The sequence below is a fragment of the Anolis carolinensis genome, chromosome 4, assembly GCF_035594765.1.
Source record: "Anolis carolinensis isolate JA03-04 chromosome 4, rAnoCar3.1.pri, whole genome shotgun sequence".
NCBI classification, from domain to species: domain Eukaryota; kingdom Metazoa; phylum Chordata; class Lepidosauria; order Squamata; family Dactyloidae; genus Anolis; species Anolis carolinensis.
Genome location: NC_085844.1, coordinates 215,080,421 through 215,093,658, shown reverse-complemented (window position 1 = coordinate 215,093,658; position 13,238 = coordinate 215,080,421). Strand labels below are relative to the sequence as shown.

Sequence of the window (13,238 nt, the reverse complement as noted above, 5' to 3'; positions counted from 1 at the left end):
TACCTTTTAGACTACAGTGCCTAAAATCCACCAATTATGTTGGGTGGGAGATTCTGGGAGTTGTACTCCAAATAAGCAACTTCTCCAAGTTCTTGTGAAATATGATCTGATCTAAGCCCAGCTCAAACTCTATAGTGCCAAACTGAGCAAAAGCAGCTGTGATATAGAGCACCTGTAACTAGATACCCTGATATTTGTTGCTTTTTTGCTGCCACCCACAAGCGCACTGTTTGATTGGACGGTGGAGTAACCCTTTGCTGTACACTATTTCCAAATAAAATCCTTCTTGATACAATAGTCCCTACACAAAACAGATATTAATTCTGCTGCAGCAAAAAGAAAAGTATATGTATCATGCCAGCCTTTTGCCTTTGGTAAGAGTAATGGAGCTACTTCTCTAGAAATGTTGTGCCAAACAAAACCAGTCTCCAGTAACTGATAGTAAGGCATTTTTTTCAAGTTCAGTCCAAAACATACATTTTTATCACCTTCCACCTTAATCCTAAAACTACGAACAAGTTATGCAATGCAGAACAAGGTCTCGCAGCAGGGAAACTCACTTAAGGGCAACATCTTCAGTGCTCATATTTGTGTCAATGGGAGTTCTTGCAATCAATGAAACTCTATATATTGGTTGGGTTTATACAGCATGAGATTTAGCTTTTTCTTACCAAGTAACCTTCGGCTTCTCCTTCCAGCTCCTCTCCAGACTCATCCAGCACTGCAGGAACCACCCCGAAGAAGGGAAATGTCTGCCAAGGAATATTTGTAAGATAATTTTGAAAAGATGGGAAATGGAAAATAAATGTTCCCCATGACTGCTGGAAAAGGAATTTGAGCCCAGAAATTAACTTAGCCCCCAAAGAATTCACCTAAGAAATTTACACAACTCCCAAATTATGTCTAAAGATTCGGATGGGCATTCAAGCTAGATTTCAGGATGGAAAGCTCTCTTTGTCTAGACACAAATTCCCTGTGGCCTTTCAGATTTTGTTGGAATTGAAATTTCTCTCCCTTTGAAAACTAGACATTATGGGTTCATGGGAACTAAAGGGCCACAGATTCTTCAACCTCCCTTAGAGAACACAAACAACGCTGCTGTTTATAGCTATCTGATTATTTGTGAGATGTTAGCAGAACCAGAGACTAGAATCAGTTCTGGAGTCATCTGGAAGAAAACATGCACAAACAGAAGAGGAAATGTACTTACAGCTGAGCCTGGCTTCATTGGTGTGGCAAAAGGGAGTGGAGTCAACACATGGCCACCCTGCAGAAGTAAAGCAAGCAGTCACTGAATATAGGGGAGGGGCGTGGCTTCTTCCCAAGAGCCCGAGACAGGGCTGAGAATCTATACCTCTCCTGAGGCGCTTGTTGGGACACAGAGGGCGGAGCTAGAACCCGAAACAGGGCTGAGCCTCTATGCCTCTCCTGAGGGGCCTTTTAGGACTAAAGGGCGGGGCCTCTTCCCAAGAGCCTCTGTATACCTCCCCTGAGGCGCTTGTTAGAACACGGGGGCGGGGTATAGAGGTTCAGTCCCATCAGGCACTTTGGAAGAGTCTCCGCCCCCTTCTCTAGCCCCCTGTGTCCTGGCAGGCACCGCAGGACAGGGATATTATTATTATTATTATTATTATTATTATTATTATTATTAAACTTTATTTGTACCCCGCTAGCATCTCCCGAAGGACTCGATGTGGCTTACAAAGGCCAAGGCCTCAACACACAATGTAGCAATACAAACAAAAGGCAAATTAGAACAGTTAAAACAGTATAAACCACAAGCAATAACAATACGCTAGAACACAATAGAACTGGGCCGGGCCAGAGTAATGGGTACAAGATTAAAAGTGCTGATGTGACAGGTGATATATAAGGCTTATAGGGCAAGTGCAGAGTGCGATATGCGATCTTAGTTCTAATAAAGTGCTTATGGGACTTGGTATTGGAGATTTCCTATTAATCTGGGAAGGCACATTGGAACAGCCAGGTCTTCAAATTCTTTCTGAAGACTGCCAATGTAGGGGCCTGTCTGAGATCCTTGGGGAGGGTGTTCCAGAGTCGGGGGGCCACCACAGAGAAGGCCCTGTCTCGTGTCCCCACCAACCGCGCTTGCGATGCAGGCGGGATCACGAGCAGGGTCTCTCCAGATGACCGAAGTGAACGCGTGGGTTCGTAGACAAAGATGCGGTCACGGAGGTAGGATGGTCCCAAATCGTTCAGGGCTTTGTAGGTAAGCACCTGCACCTTAAATTGGGCTCGGTAAATAAATGGCAGCCAGTGGAGCTCCCTAAACAGGAGGGTTGACCTCTCTCTGTAAGGGGCCCCAGTTAACATCCTGGCTGCCGCTCGTTGGACCAGTTGGAACTTCCGAGCCGTTTTCAAGGGCAGCCCCATGTAGAGCGCATTACAGTAGTCCAGTCTGGAGGTGACCAAGGCGTGGACCACCCCGGCCAGATCAGCCTTTGCGAGGTACGGTCGCAGTTGGCGCACGAGTCTCAATTGTGCGAAGACCCTCCCAGACACCGCCGACGCCTGAGCCTCAAGCGTAAGCGATGAATCCAAGAGGACTCCCAGACTGCGGACCTGTGGCTTCAGGGGGAGTGTAACCCCGTCCAGCACAGGTTGCCACCCTATACCCCGTTCAGGTTTACGATCGACCAGGAGGACCTCTGTCTTGTCGGGATTGATCTTCAGCTTGTTCCTCCTCATCCAGATACACAGCGGCCAGGCACTCGTCCAGCACCCAAGAGGCCTCCTTGGAATTAGGTGGAAAAGAGTAGTAGAGTTGTACGTCATCTGCATAGAGGTGACACCCAACTCCAAAACTCCGGATGACCTCTCCCAGCGGTTTCATGTAGATGTTAAAGAGCATGGGAGACAGAGTAGAACCTTGCGGGGCCCCACAGCTCAAAGGCCAGGGGTCCGAGCAGGCGTCTCCCAGCTTCACCATCTGGGATCGACCCTCCAGGAAGGATCGGAGCCACGACAAAACCGTGCCCCCGAGACCCATCTCAGAGAGTCGTCCCAGAAGGATACCATGATCGATGGTATCGAAAGCCGCTGAGATGTCCAAGAGAACCAACAGGGTCACACTCCCCCTGTCCAGCTCTCTACGGAGGTCATCCACCAAGGCGACCAAGGCTGTCTCGGTGCCGTGACCAGGCCTGAAACCAGACTGTGACTGATCTAGGTAGTTGATGTCATCTAGAAAGCCCTGGAGCTGGGAGGCAACCACCCGCTCCAGCACCTTACCCAAGAAAGGGAGGTTGGAGATTGGTCTGAAGTTGTTCAGCACCGTAGAGTCAAGGGAAACCTTTTTAAGGAGTGGACGAACCACAGCTTGTTTCAGATAAGATGGATAGAAGCTCAGCCCTGCCTCAGAGCTCGTAACTCCGCCCATCCCAGTCCTGGTTGCCCATTTGTGGCCCCGCCCACCTCCCCCTCCCAGCCCTGCATCTTGGACTAGGGGACAGGCTCGGCCCCGCCCTTTTGAGCAGGAGCCACGCCCACCCCTCTAAGCCACGCCCCCTTTCCAGGGAGCGCTGAATAATGTTTTTTTCTGGAAAGGGGGCGGTAGGCCAAATCAGTTTGGGAACCACTGATCTAGCTTAAGCGAATAGCTCTGTTTCCATGTATAGGAACTATTAAGGTTTTAGATTATCATGAAGCCCATTAGTCAGCAATATGAGCCAAAAAAATGTAACAAAAATGTAATTCAGATTCTGGACCAAATTGAGATACCCCAATAATTTTCAGTGCTTCCCTCTTTTACATGTTGTTCTTCTCACATAAGCATGCAGAAGAATTTAATGCTTCAGATAAGAGCACATCTTTTTAGTTTAAAAAACATCATCTCCTGTCATACATGAATAATCCCAAATAATCAAACGAAATGGCTCTTTGTTTTGACCTACTTACAGAAAGATGTAAAATACAATCAAGCAGGAGCTAGGTGGGCTGCTTACATTCAGAAAATCTGTTACTTTAAACATGCTGCTTAAATTAACACTTGTAGAACAGAAGGGGAAAATTAAAACAGAGAGCGAAGCTCCTTTTTCATCCATTTGTTATAACACAGAAAGGATGTGTTTGCCAAGAGGACCCTCTCTCTTCAAGGTAATGGAGATTTCAATGAGACTTTATTCCTTTAAATTATTATTTCTATCACAATGTACCATGTTGAATAAGAAAAAAGGAGCTGAAAAATAAGTACTGCAAGACATTTGGTGGTAAAGCTAAGCAGTAGCAACGTTTTGCAGTAGCAAGACGGAATTCAGTTACTAGTTGCTTTTAACAGCAAGAGATACATTTCAGGACTTTTCAGTGGAATGGGTTATCCACTAAATGCATTGCTCATTAATCTCCACTCAGTCTGAAAAAGCAAGTGGGGATAATGAATGGCCCTATGAAATGCTGTCTTGCACGAAAGTCAGGAGAGAAAGCTTTGCCTTTCACATTTTTCTCACAATGTCCTACATGTAATATTTGAATTGGGCAATTGAGGGAACCAGAAAGCAGTCATGGCAACATAATAAACATAAAGTGACTACCTTTTGTTTTATATAAAAAAACTAGATTCCCAGTTCTGCTAGATGACATGAATATATTGCCAAGAACACTTACATAATAAAACAGACTTACAGCAAGTTTGCAGAAAGAGCACTTGTATAATAAAACAGACTTATAGCAAATTTGTAGGTGAAAGCTCAAAATCCAAAGAATGAGAAGAGCATGCTTTAGTTGTGCCACGTATGCATGCACACACAGAGCCATGCACACACACATAATTTATTCAGAAGGCAGAGAGGTAACCAAGTAGCAAAGAACTCACCGTCTCTGTCTGCCAGAAGGTATCCACGATAGGGCATCGCTCTTCACCAACCACTTTATAGTACCAAAGCCAGGCTTCAGGGTTTATGGGCTCCCCGACTGTTCCTAACACCTTCAAGGACTTCCTGCTGTATCTGTCACAAAAACCAAGTGGATTTCAAAAGAGAGATCTTCCAAACAAAATACTGATCTCCAGCTTTGTGCCTTTTAAGGCTAATGCTATACATCACAAGAGAAAGTTGGTAATCACAAAAGAACATTTCCAGGAATACAGAGTATGTATGTGTGAATTTAAAAAGAGTACTGTCATATATATTGATTCTGATTACAGCTCTGTATAGCCAAAGGCTCTCCAAAATCCAAGCCTGGCTACCAGAAATGCTGAGAACAGAACACAACTTACTGCATTCAAATGGCACGCATTCAAATGAGCTACATCCAGAAAGCAAGAGGGAGGGAGAGGTCACAAAGATTTGGCATATACAAATATCAGTCTTAAGTATTAAAAATAAAACATAAGGAAAAATAACCACTAATAGACACCAGAGTACCGTATACGCTCGTGTATAAGTCGAAATCTTATATAAGTTGAGGACAGCCTTTGAGGTCAAAATTATGGATGTTGATATAACCTGTGGATGAGTCAGAAATTCTTCAACCAAGAGGTGAGAGCAGCAATGCCATTTTGGGAGCTGGGGGTTTAAGCTCTTTCACCATGCAGACATTTTAAAAGGCCAGAAATGGAAACACATTTTTTTTAAGGTTCTCCCAGGATGGACTAAGCTCTTGTTTTTCACCACTCTACTCAGAGAAGATGGTTCCCTTATTGATAAGAATTAACAATAGTACTCAAAATGTTCAACTGAGAAGTTAACCCAGGTATTGGGTTTGGTTTTTTGACTAAAATTTCTAGATGTACATTCGAGTATAGAGGAAATTTACAGTATAAGCAAGTTTTTAAAAAAGCATAAGGTCATGTTTTAACTATAAATGACACAACCAGGAGGAGGCAGGCTGTCCAATACACTGCTCAGATGGCCAAATTACAGTCAGTAAATCTCTAACACACTGCAATTGCCACAGTCAAGAACAAACAACTAAAAGTGCAGCTCTCTAAAATATATTCAGACATTTTCCAGAAGCCACCACCGTTCAAAGCAAGCAATAAGTTTGCACCAAGTTTCATTCTCTCTCCCAGAAACCCATTTTTCCTGACAAGAGCACAGGGTTTGGTTTGCCCCATGTTCAGTTCCAGTTCTGAATTTCCATGTCGCAAAAACCATGCTTACTTCCTGACAGGTTCATCTCCATACTTCATAAGAAGTCGGATGGCAGTGGGTGCTGTGTAGAACTTGGTCACCTTGTATTTGTCGATGATGTTCCACATCCGGCCAACGTCTGGGTAAATGGGAAGTCCTTCAAACTGAGTAGAAGATATAGTTACTGGCATGGGTTCCCTCCATTGCTACGTCTAGCACATGGCATATTTTCCCCACTCTACAATGCTCATATGGCCCACCAATGGTGCTTAGACCAGAAGCTTTCTTAACAAAACTGCAGCAGAAAGAAGAGCAGATTAACTTGTTAGATCAAGAAGATATTTTCCTTTGTTCTAATTAGCACTGAACTGTAATCCAAAAGGTGGATTTGGGAACCACATTCATTTTCAATCAAATACTTTTGCTACATTCATACTAATAAGGTCATTCATTGCACATCACGATGTTGTGAGATATTCAGAGTTGGAGTATGAAGATGACAAAAGCTTATTTGGTTTATTTTTCACTATATAGTATGACAAGATTTCATGACAGAACTTACTAAGACACTGGTTGCTCCATTTGCCAAAGGCCCATATGTGAGATAGGAATGGCCAGTTATCCATCCAATGTCAGCTGTGCACCAGTAAATGTCCTCTGGATGGTAATCGAACACATATTTAAAGGTAGCAGCAGTGAAAATCATATATCCACCTATCGTATGTACAACACCCTGAAATACAGAATACAGGAAATCCACTGTGTGTTTAGGCGTGGCTTTTTTGTTTTGTTTTGTAAAATTGTCAGTGGGGGAAGAAATACCACCAACATTTGCTTCCCCAAACACTATAGCATTGGCCAAATATATGAATAGGTTGACAGAATAAGAGCAGGAAACATATGTAATTAACTTGAAAACTAATCACATTGCAGTTCAATCACACAAAAGGAAATCAATTCACCTTGGGTTTCCCAGTTGACCCACTGGTGTAGAGAATAAATAATTCATCTTCTGCATCACACCAGACAGGATCACACTCTTTGCTAGTATTTTTAATAACATCATGCCACCAAACATCAACTTCCGGATCCCAAGGTACCTAAAGAAAATCAAACAGTAAAGACCATAATGTTTAAAGACAGAGGAACTGGAAAAATATCCCGGAGCTCTTGATCCTTAACTGAAGACTACTGTCAGAACCTGTAGGCCATTTTGCCTTTTGAAGTAAAGCCATGCTTTTATCATTTCTTCTCTAAGCGTAATTTTCCTCTTTACTGGCTGCAGCAAGAAGAATCTTAAATAGATGTCAATAAAAGGTCTCATTCATTTGAGTTGTGTCCCTAACACCAGCCTAGCTTGTTCTACCAACACTGTCATCCATACCAATTTGTTAGAATTTGTAGCCATTATATTGTAGTTATAAAGCACACAAATACTCATTTGAGGAAAATTTAAGGACATGTCCACATGGCAGTCAAGAAAGTTTTGGAAAACCAAATGCTTCTAAAAAAAACATGCAACAACGAAAGCATGCATTTTAGCTCCTCATTTTAGCAAGGCAAAACCAATCAGCAGCTGAAGATATCAGATGTAGATTACATCATTTCATCTTGTGCTTTCTATACATCTGTCATACAATAACTTATTGTAATCCAAACAACAGTGACTTGTATAGCATTATCATTTGTTTCTTGTGGTGGTTTTATTCTCATTAGCTATACTGAAAACAACTATGGTAAGAAAGTAGTATATATAAATATGTAAAAAAATAATAAAAACCTGCTCAGTTGACCGCTATTATCAGCCCATATTGCACACTTGTGTGTGTGTGTGCATGCATGCATGTACACACACAGAGGCTCAGAGATTACCACATGATGATTCAAATTAAAGATTGTAAATGTGAAGGGCAAGCATAAAAGCAAAAAAAAAATCAACTAGGCAGGAACTTCCCCAGTTTTGTAGCTCAGTCTTAGCCAACATATCAAAACAAATCTAATATTCAACTTCCAGTTCGTCCAAGAACTGCCATCCTCTAACTGGCAGGACAACAAGCTTCAAGACCACTAGAAACTTTGGTGTTTGCATGCAGAGGCATGCATATTTTTATGCTTTCCTATGTAAATTAAATGTATAAAGTAAGAAACTATGCTTTACATTTCACTGAGATCAAATAGCAAGCCAACATAATGCAAACCAACCCAACTTTTGATGTCAGTGTAAAGCCATGAAGATAATCTTATGGCTTAAAATGCTAAAGGCCTTTCTACAGTCCAGTAAGCACCTATATAGCCTCACTTCTTCCACCCTTAATCCCACTTTCTAGTAGCACAAAACTGCAACTCTGCTATCAAGACATATACGCAAGCTCAGGACAGGGCTCCTATTCAGAAGAGGCCAAAGCCCCTGGCTGTTACCACTGCCATTTGCCTGCCCATGTGTTGCAAAAGGTGGCTGGAGAGAGTACAGGGGCTGGTGCTTCTTTAGGTTCTCCTCCACAGGTAGATAAAGCTCTCAAGAGAGAGCTTAGGTCAGGCCACTTCAACCTGCGCCCCTCCCAGGTGTTTTGGGCTCCAGCTACCAGAATTCCCAACCATTAAACAAGCAAGCTAAGGCTTCTGGGAGTTGGAGACACAAACACCTGGAGGGATGCAGGCTGAAGAGGCCTAACTTAGATCATCCATGGAGTCTCTAAAAGAAGCCTCAACCCTCTCCACTCTGCCAACTCTCAAGCACCAAAGGGCTGCCATTGTGCAGAGAGAGAAGGGATGGGCCTTTTTTCAGCTTCTCTAATTTCCCTGCCCTGGTGGAGAAGCACCAAAGTGGACAGAGCAGAGGAGGTCTGGCCTTTTTCAGCTTCTCCTAAATTCTCCATTCTCCCAGCCCCAGTAAGGAAGCATCAAAGGGTCATTAAGAGCTGCCATCACAACCATTTTTACAAAAGGCCAGAAGCAGCACCACAGCAGACAGAGGAAGTACATAAATATCCAGGTTTTTGAAATGTCAATTTTTGCTACACATTTTTCAATGTATAAACGAGCATATATGGTATTTTATTCAATTCTCATTCATGGTTATATCTGGCATAGAAAAAAGGTTATTATATATTAAAGTGATTAAAATAAAAATAAGGCAGTAACACAAACTCCAGTTTGGATGTAGCTGATTCTAACAAATGGAATTAATCAAAACATGAGAAGGAAACAAAGGAATATTCCTGAAATTTGATTTTAACTGAATTTCAGAATGCATAATTGAAAAATGATTTAAGCAAAGCTGCTGATGAAGTGACCTGGAACTCTCATTCATAAGTTGCCATAAATCAAAGTCGACTTGAAAGCAGATAGTAACAAGTCAACAGAGCAAAACCTGACTTGCTCTAATGGCTGACATGGAAAGTTTGTATAAGGTGCAATACTACCTGCTATCAGGAACAGGATATTCTCATACATAGCTTTCATATTTTCCTACCACTTTTAAATGAGCCTTAACATTTAGTGCAAACAATCATAAAATTTTGGAAAGGAGGCCACAAAACCATCTCTTTGAAAGGGAAACAATGTCCCTTACAATTCTTTTTTTTTTTTTTAAAAACTAACCGATTTAACACTATAGTGAATTACAACACTATAGAACATGAAACACTACCGCCCACTCATTTTACAAAGTCCCAGTTTCCTCCTGCAGTTCCAGTTGGCTGTTGTGAAGAGCCAACTTCTTGGACTTCTTTCAGATCCACCTTTTCCAGCAATAGTTTCTGTTGAATCCCTCCTTTGTCACCCTTTGAGAAGCATAAGAAATCTACCTCTTCATGGAGCTTTGGCTCCACAAAGCCACTCTTCACCCCAGCTTTGTGTCTATCTACCATGGCGTACAAAACAGTTGGAAAGGAGCAAGAGACGCAAGAATACCAAAGATATTCTGGCAGCAGAAATTGGTTCTCACAGATTTGTAATCAGTGATACTGAGTTGAGGACTTTTGGAGAAAGCTGCCAGACTACCAAGACAAATCTCCAGGACATGCAAAACAGAGTACAAGCATATTTCAGACTTAATTATAAGAATGATTGAATGTGTTGGGGAAGTGTGGCTGTGGGTGAAAAAGAGCAGACCGCGATGACAATCTGGGAGACTTACCTAACATTTGAACAGCTAGCTAGTGGACTCAAGAAAGACACTGGGCATGCTTACAAAATCTAAGTTCCTATTCAGACACCACAGACAAACTAGTTTGGCCATACTGAATAGTCTTGCTCCCTTTCTTCCCCTTCCTTCATATATTTTAATTAATTTCCTTCCCTTGCAAAGCAAGCTAACATCTGTATCAGAAAACTAAGCTTGCCATAAACTGGTTTCCCTTCCAACTGAGAGCCAGCATAGCATAGTGTTGGACTATGACTGGAGGCCTGGGTTCAAATCCCCATTCAGCCACGGAAACCAGCTGGGTGACCTAGGGAAAGACACACTTTCTCAGCCTCAGAGGAAGGCAAAGGTAAAAGACTCATCTGAACAAATTTTGCCAACAAAATCTCTATGATTCATTCGTTTTAGGATCATCATAAATCAGAACTGATTTGAAGGCACACAATAACAACATCCCAATTAGACTCAGAAATCCATTTCAGGTAGTGATTCTAAATTCCCATAGAAAACCAAATTATTGTTTTCAGGAACCATAATTTATAACAAACTATTGCTTGCACAAACCAAAATGATAAATTGTAGCACTGCCCCAGATGCCTTCATGACAGCTGAACTATAGCTAGCAAGCTTATAAGATGGATCTGTTTCTGTCGTCTCTTGCTTTTATACCTGCAACTGTCATAAATTTAGCCATCATAGAAAATCCTATATAAGTTTTGCAAAACTTGATTTGTACATGATGATTCCTATAAACTATAAATTTTAGTCCCATGTTATGTGAATTGCCCAATCTTACCATTATTTCCATCTCATAAGAAGACAAATCTTGGTTTGCATTATCTTTTCTTTGTTCTCAATCTAGTCACAGAATCAAAAAGTGGAAAAAGTTGTGAAATGGTATATCTGAATGTGATTTGCAAAGGCTACAAGCACTGTGCCATGTTCTAGCACCACCTAGATGCTTCATGATTTGCCACTAACAGCACAAATTTATTTGTTAGCCTCTTAAGGTACTCCCTACTTTATAAAGAAAATTCTATTAGCTAAATGAAGGGTGAATGCTGGGGGAAACTACCCTCACACTTGTTCCAAGTATCAAGCATAGAACTAATTTTTAAAAAGTTATCAATTATATTTGGAAGCTATCATCAATGAATGTAAAAAAAACTAATTGGGTTTAGTAATAACTCCTGTCACTTTGGATAGGAAAGCAGATGGCAAAACTAGCATTTCTGTAAAATCATCTTTTCAGACAACTTTATTGCAAAGGAAATAGTGCTGGCAACCATTTTAATCTGATTAAGGTTTGTTAGTCAATAAAAGAGTGAAATAAATAAACCTAGATGTAGACTTCAAACCATTCTTACAAACAAAAATGGTTATTTATATACCATTGGCTCAACTATTAGGACAATAGTATGAGTGTGGCCACTTCATGAGTCCTCAAAGCCGCTTCAATTGATGGCATGGATCCAACAACCTGTGAAAGGTGCATCAAGCCATTGAGCGTGAACATGCTGTACAATTTCAAGGCGTCAGCTGGCAGTTCCAGATGTAGTCATTTCCTAAGGGAATATTTCTATTTAGAAGCCCAGATTCCTTTGACACTTGCCTTTGTGTGTTGGTGGAGAAAATTCTAATGATAGGTAAATACAAGAGACGCTAAAATTTTTTAGTGCTACTACAATAGAGTCACTGTCCCACTCCAACAAACCCGAGTTGGTGTCATGTCACGTGATGGTCCCCTTCCACCATTTGGGACAGTGAGGTCTATGATTAACATGCAAGTACTACAGTTAGAAGGCCACACATCGCCGTGCAGTGAGAGAGAGAAAGCAGACTAGGAGGAGAGGAGAGCAGTGCTGGAAAGGGGAAGCAGAACAGAGAAATGCTAAAAGAAAGCTTCTGCTACACAGTAAATACCTTAGGATGTGCTTTCTTTGAGCTCTCAGTCTTTTTCTCCTGTTAAAAATCCATACAGAGAGGATATAAGGTTTGAGAAGGAGAAAAATAGCACTGGGCTATTATTTAATACCATGCTGGCAAGGAAAAGCAAGTGGCAGGGACAGCTGCTGGACAGCAGAAAAGCTCTCCTTCTAAAATACAAAATGAAGTATCAGGGCACAATAGTCTTTTCAGCTGGTTCCACTCCAGAGCTTTGACATCCCATGAAAAGATACCAGGGTCACCTGCAAGTGTGAATGCGAAATCATCCTTTTGCTTCAAGAAATTACTCTGCCAATCAGCTTCGGGATGGAGAGTCTTATGGAAGACACCCCCCCCCCCCCCATGAACAAAAAAAAAGATAACATACCACTAAAGGGCTAGGAAACGGCACTTGTAGAGGTGCTATAAAGTCATCAAGCTCCCTTGTCCCAACAGAAATATTTATTTTGCATACTGTAGATGACATTTAAAAAGGACAAAGGTCGCTGCCACTTCCCTAATCAAGTACAAACCCTATTTGTTTTCAAAACTTTACTGGCTCTTTCGTCACGTTCCTGTTCAATAATTCTGAGACGTTTTGCTTAATCCACATAAAATACACACACAGAGCTGGCAGATCTCTAGTCCTAGAACAGAAATGCACAGAAGGATATGTGACTAACAGAAAATCTTGGATGATCTGCGGTAGATCTACAAAGATCCCAAAATCCCAATTGGGAAACCAGAACTGACCCTGAATGGGAAAAGATGGTGGGCTCAATGTTACAACAACAAAATATTAAGAATAGACTAAGAATGTTCTTAGAGGCATCCTGCCAGTTAATTCAAAGTGTAGTTCCTTCTTTTTTCACACTTTGTTTGTGTTAGTATATCTTAGGCCCCTTCTAAAAGGTAAAGGATTCCCCTGACGTTAAGGCCCCTTCTACACTGTCCTATATTTCCCAAGATCTGATTCTAGATTGGCTTCTTATCCCAGATTATCTGGCAGTGTAAACTCACATGATCCAGTTAAAAGCAGATAACCTGGGATCAGATCCTGGGATATAAGGACAGTGTAG

The 13,238-nt window shown here is 41.7% G+C and overlaps 1 protein-coding gene and 1 long non-coding RNA gene across 4 annotated transcripts in view; one reads left to right on the top strand and one right to left on the bottom strand.

The window, feature by feature from the left end:
* acss2 (acyl-CoA synthetase short chain family member 2) overlaps window positions 1-13,238 on the bottom strand; it is an 82,113-nt gene that overhangs the window by 11,126 nt on the left and 57,749 nt on the right. For 2 of the 3 annotated variants that reach the window (XM_008109973.3, XM_008109972.3), the window contains exons 8-14: window positions 12,157-12,195; window positions 7,052-7,189; window positions 6,652-6,822; window positions 6,120-6,253; window positions 4,832-4,964; window positions 1,211-1,267; window positions 672-752 (exon numbers count right to left, since the gene is read on the bottom strand). In XM_008109973.3, the coding sequence (XP_008108180.1) occupies window positions 672-752; window positions 1,211-1,267; window positions 4,832-4,964; window positions 6,120-6,253; window positions 6,652-6,822; window positions 7,052-7,189; window positions 12,157-12,195 (753 nt within the window). The remainder of the gene's footprint in view (window positions 1-671; window positions 753-1,210; window positions 1,268-4,831; window positions 4,965-6,119; window positions 6,254-6,651; window positions 6,823-7,051; window positions 7,190-12,156; window positions 12,196-13,238) is intronic. The other variant, XM_003220544.4, reaches the window with a different exon arrangement.
* The window catches only part of LOC134298447 (uncharacterized), a 374,816-nt gene that overhangs the window by 340,002 nt on the left and 21,576 nt on the right, over window positions 1-13,238 (top strand). The window lies entirely within an intron of this gene.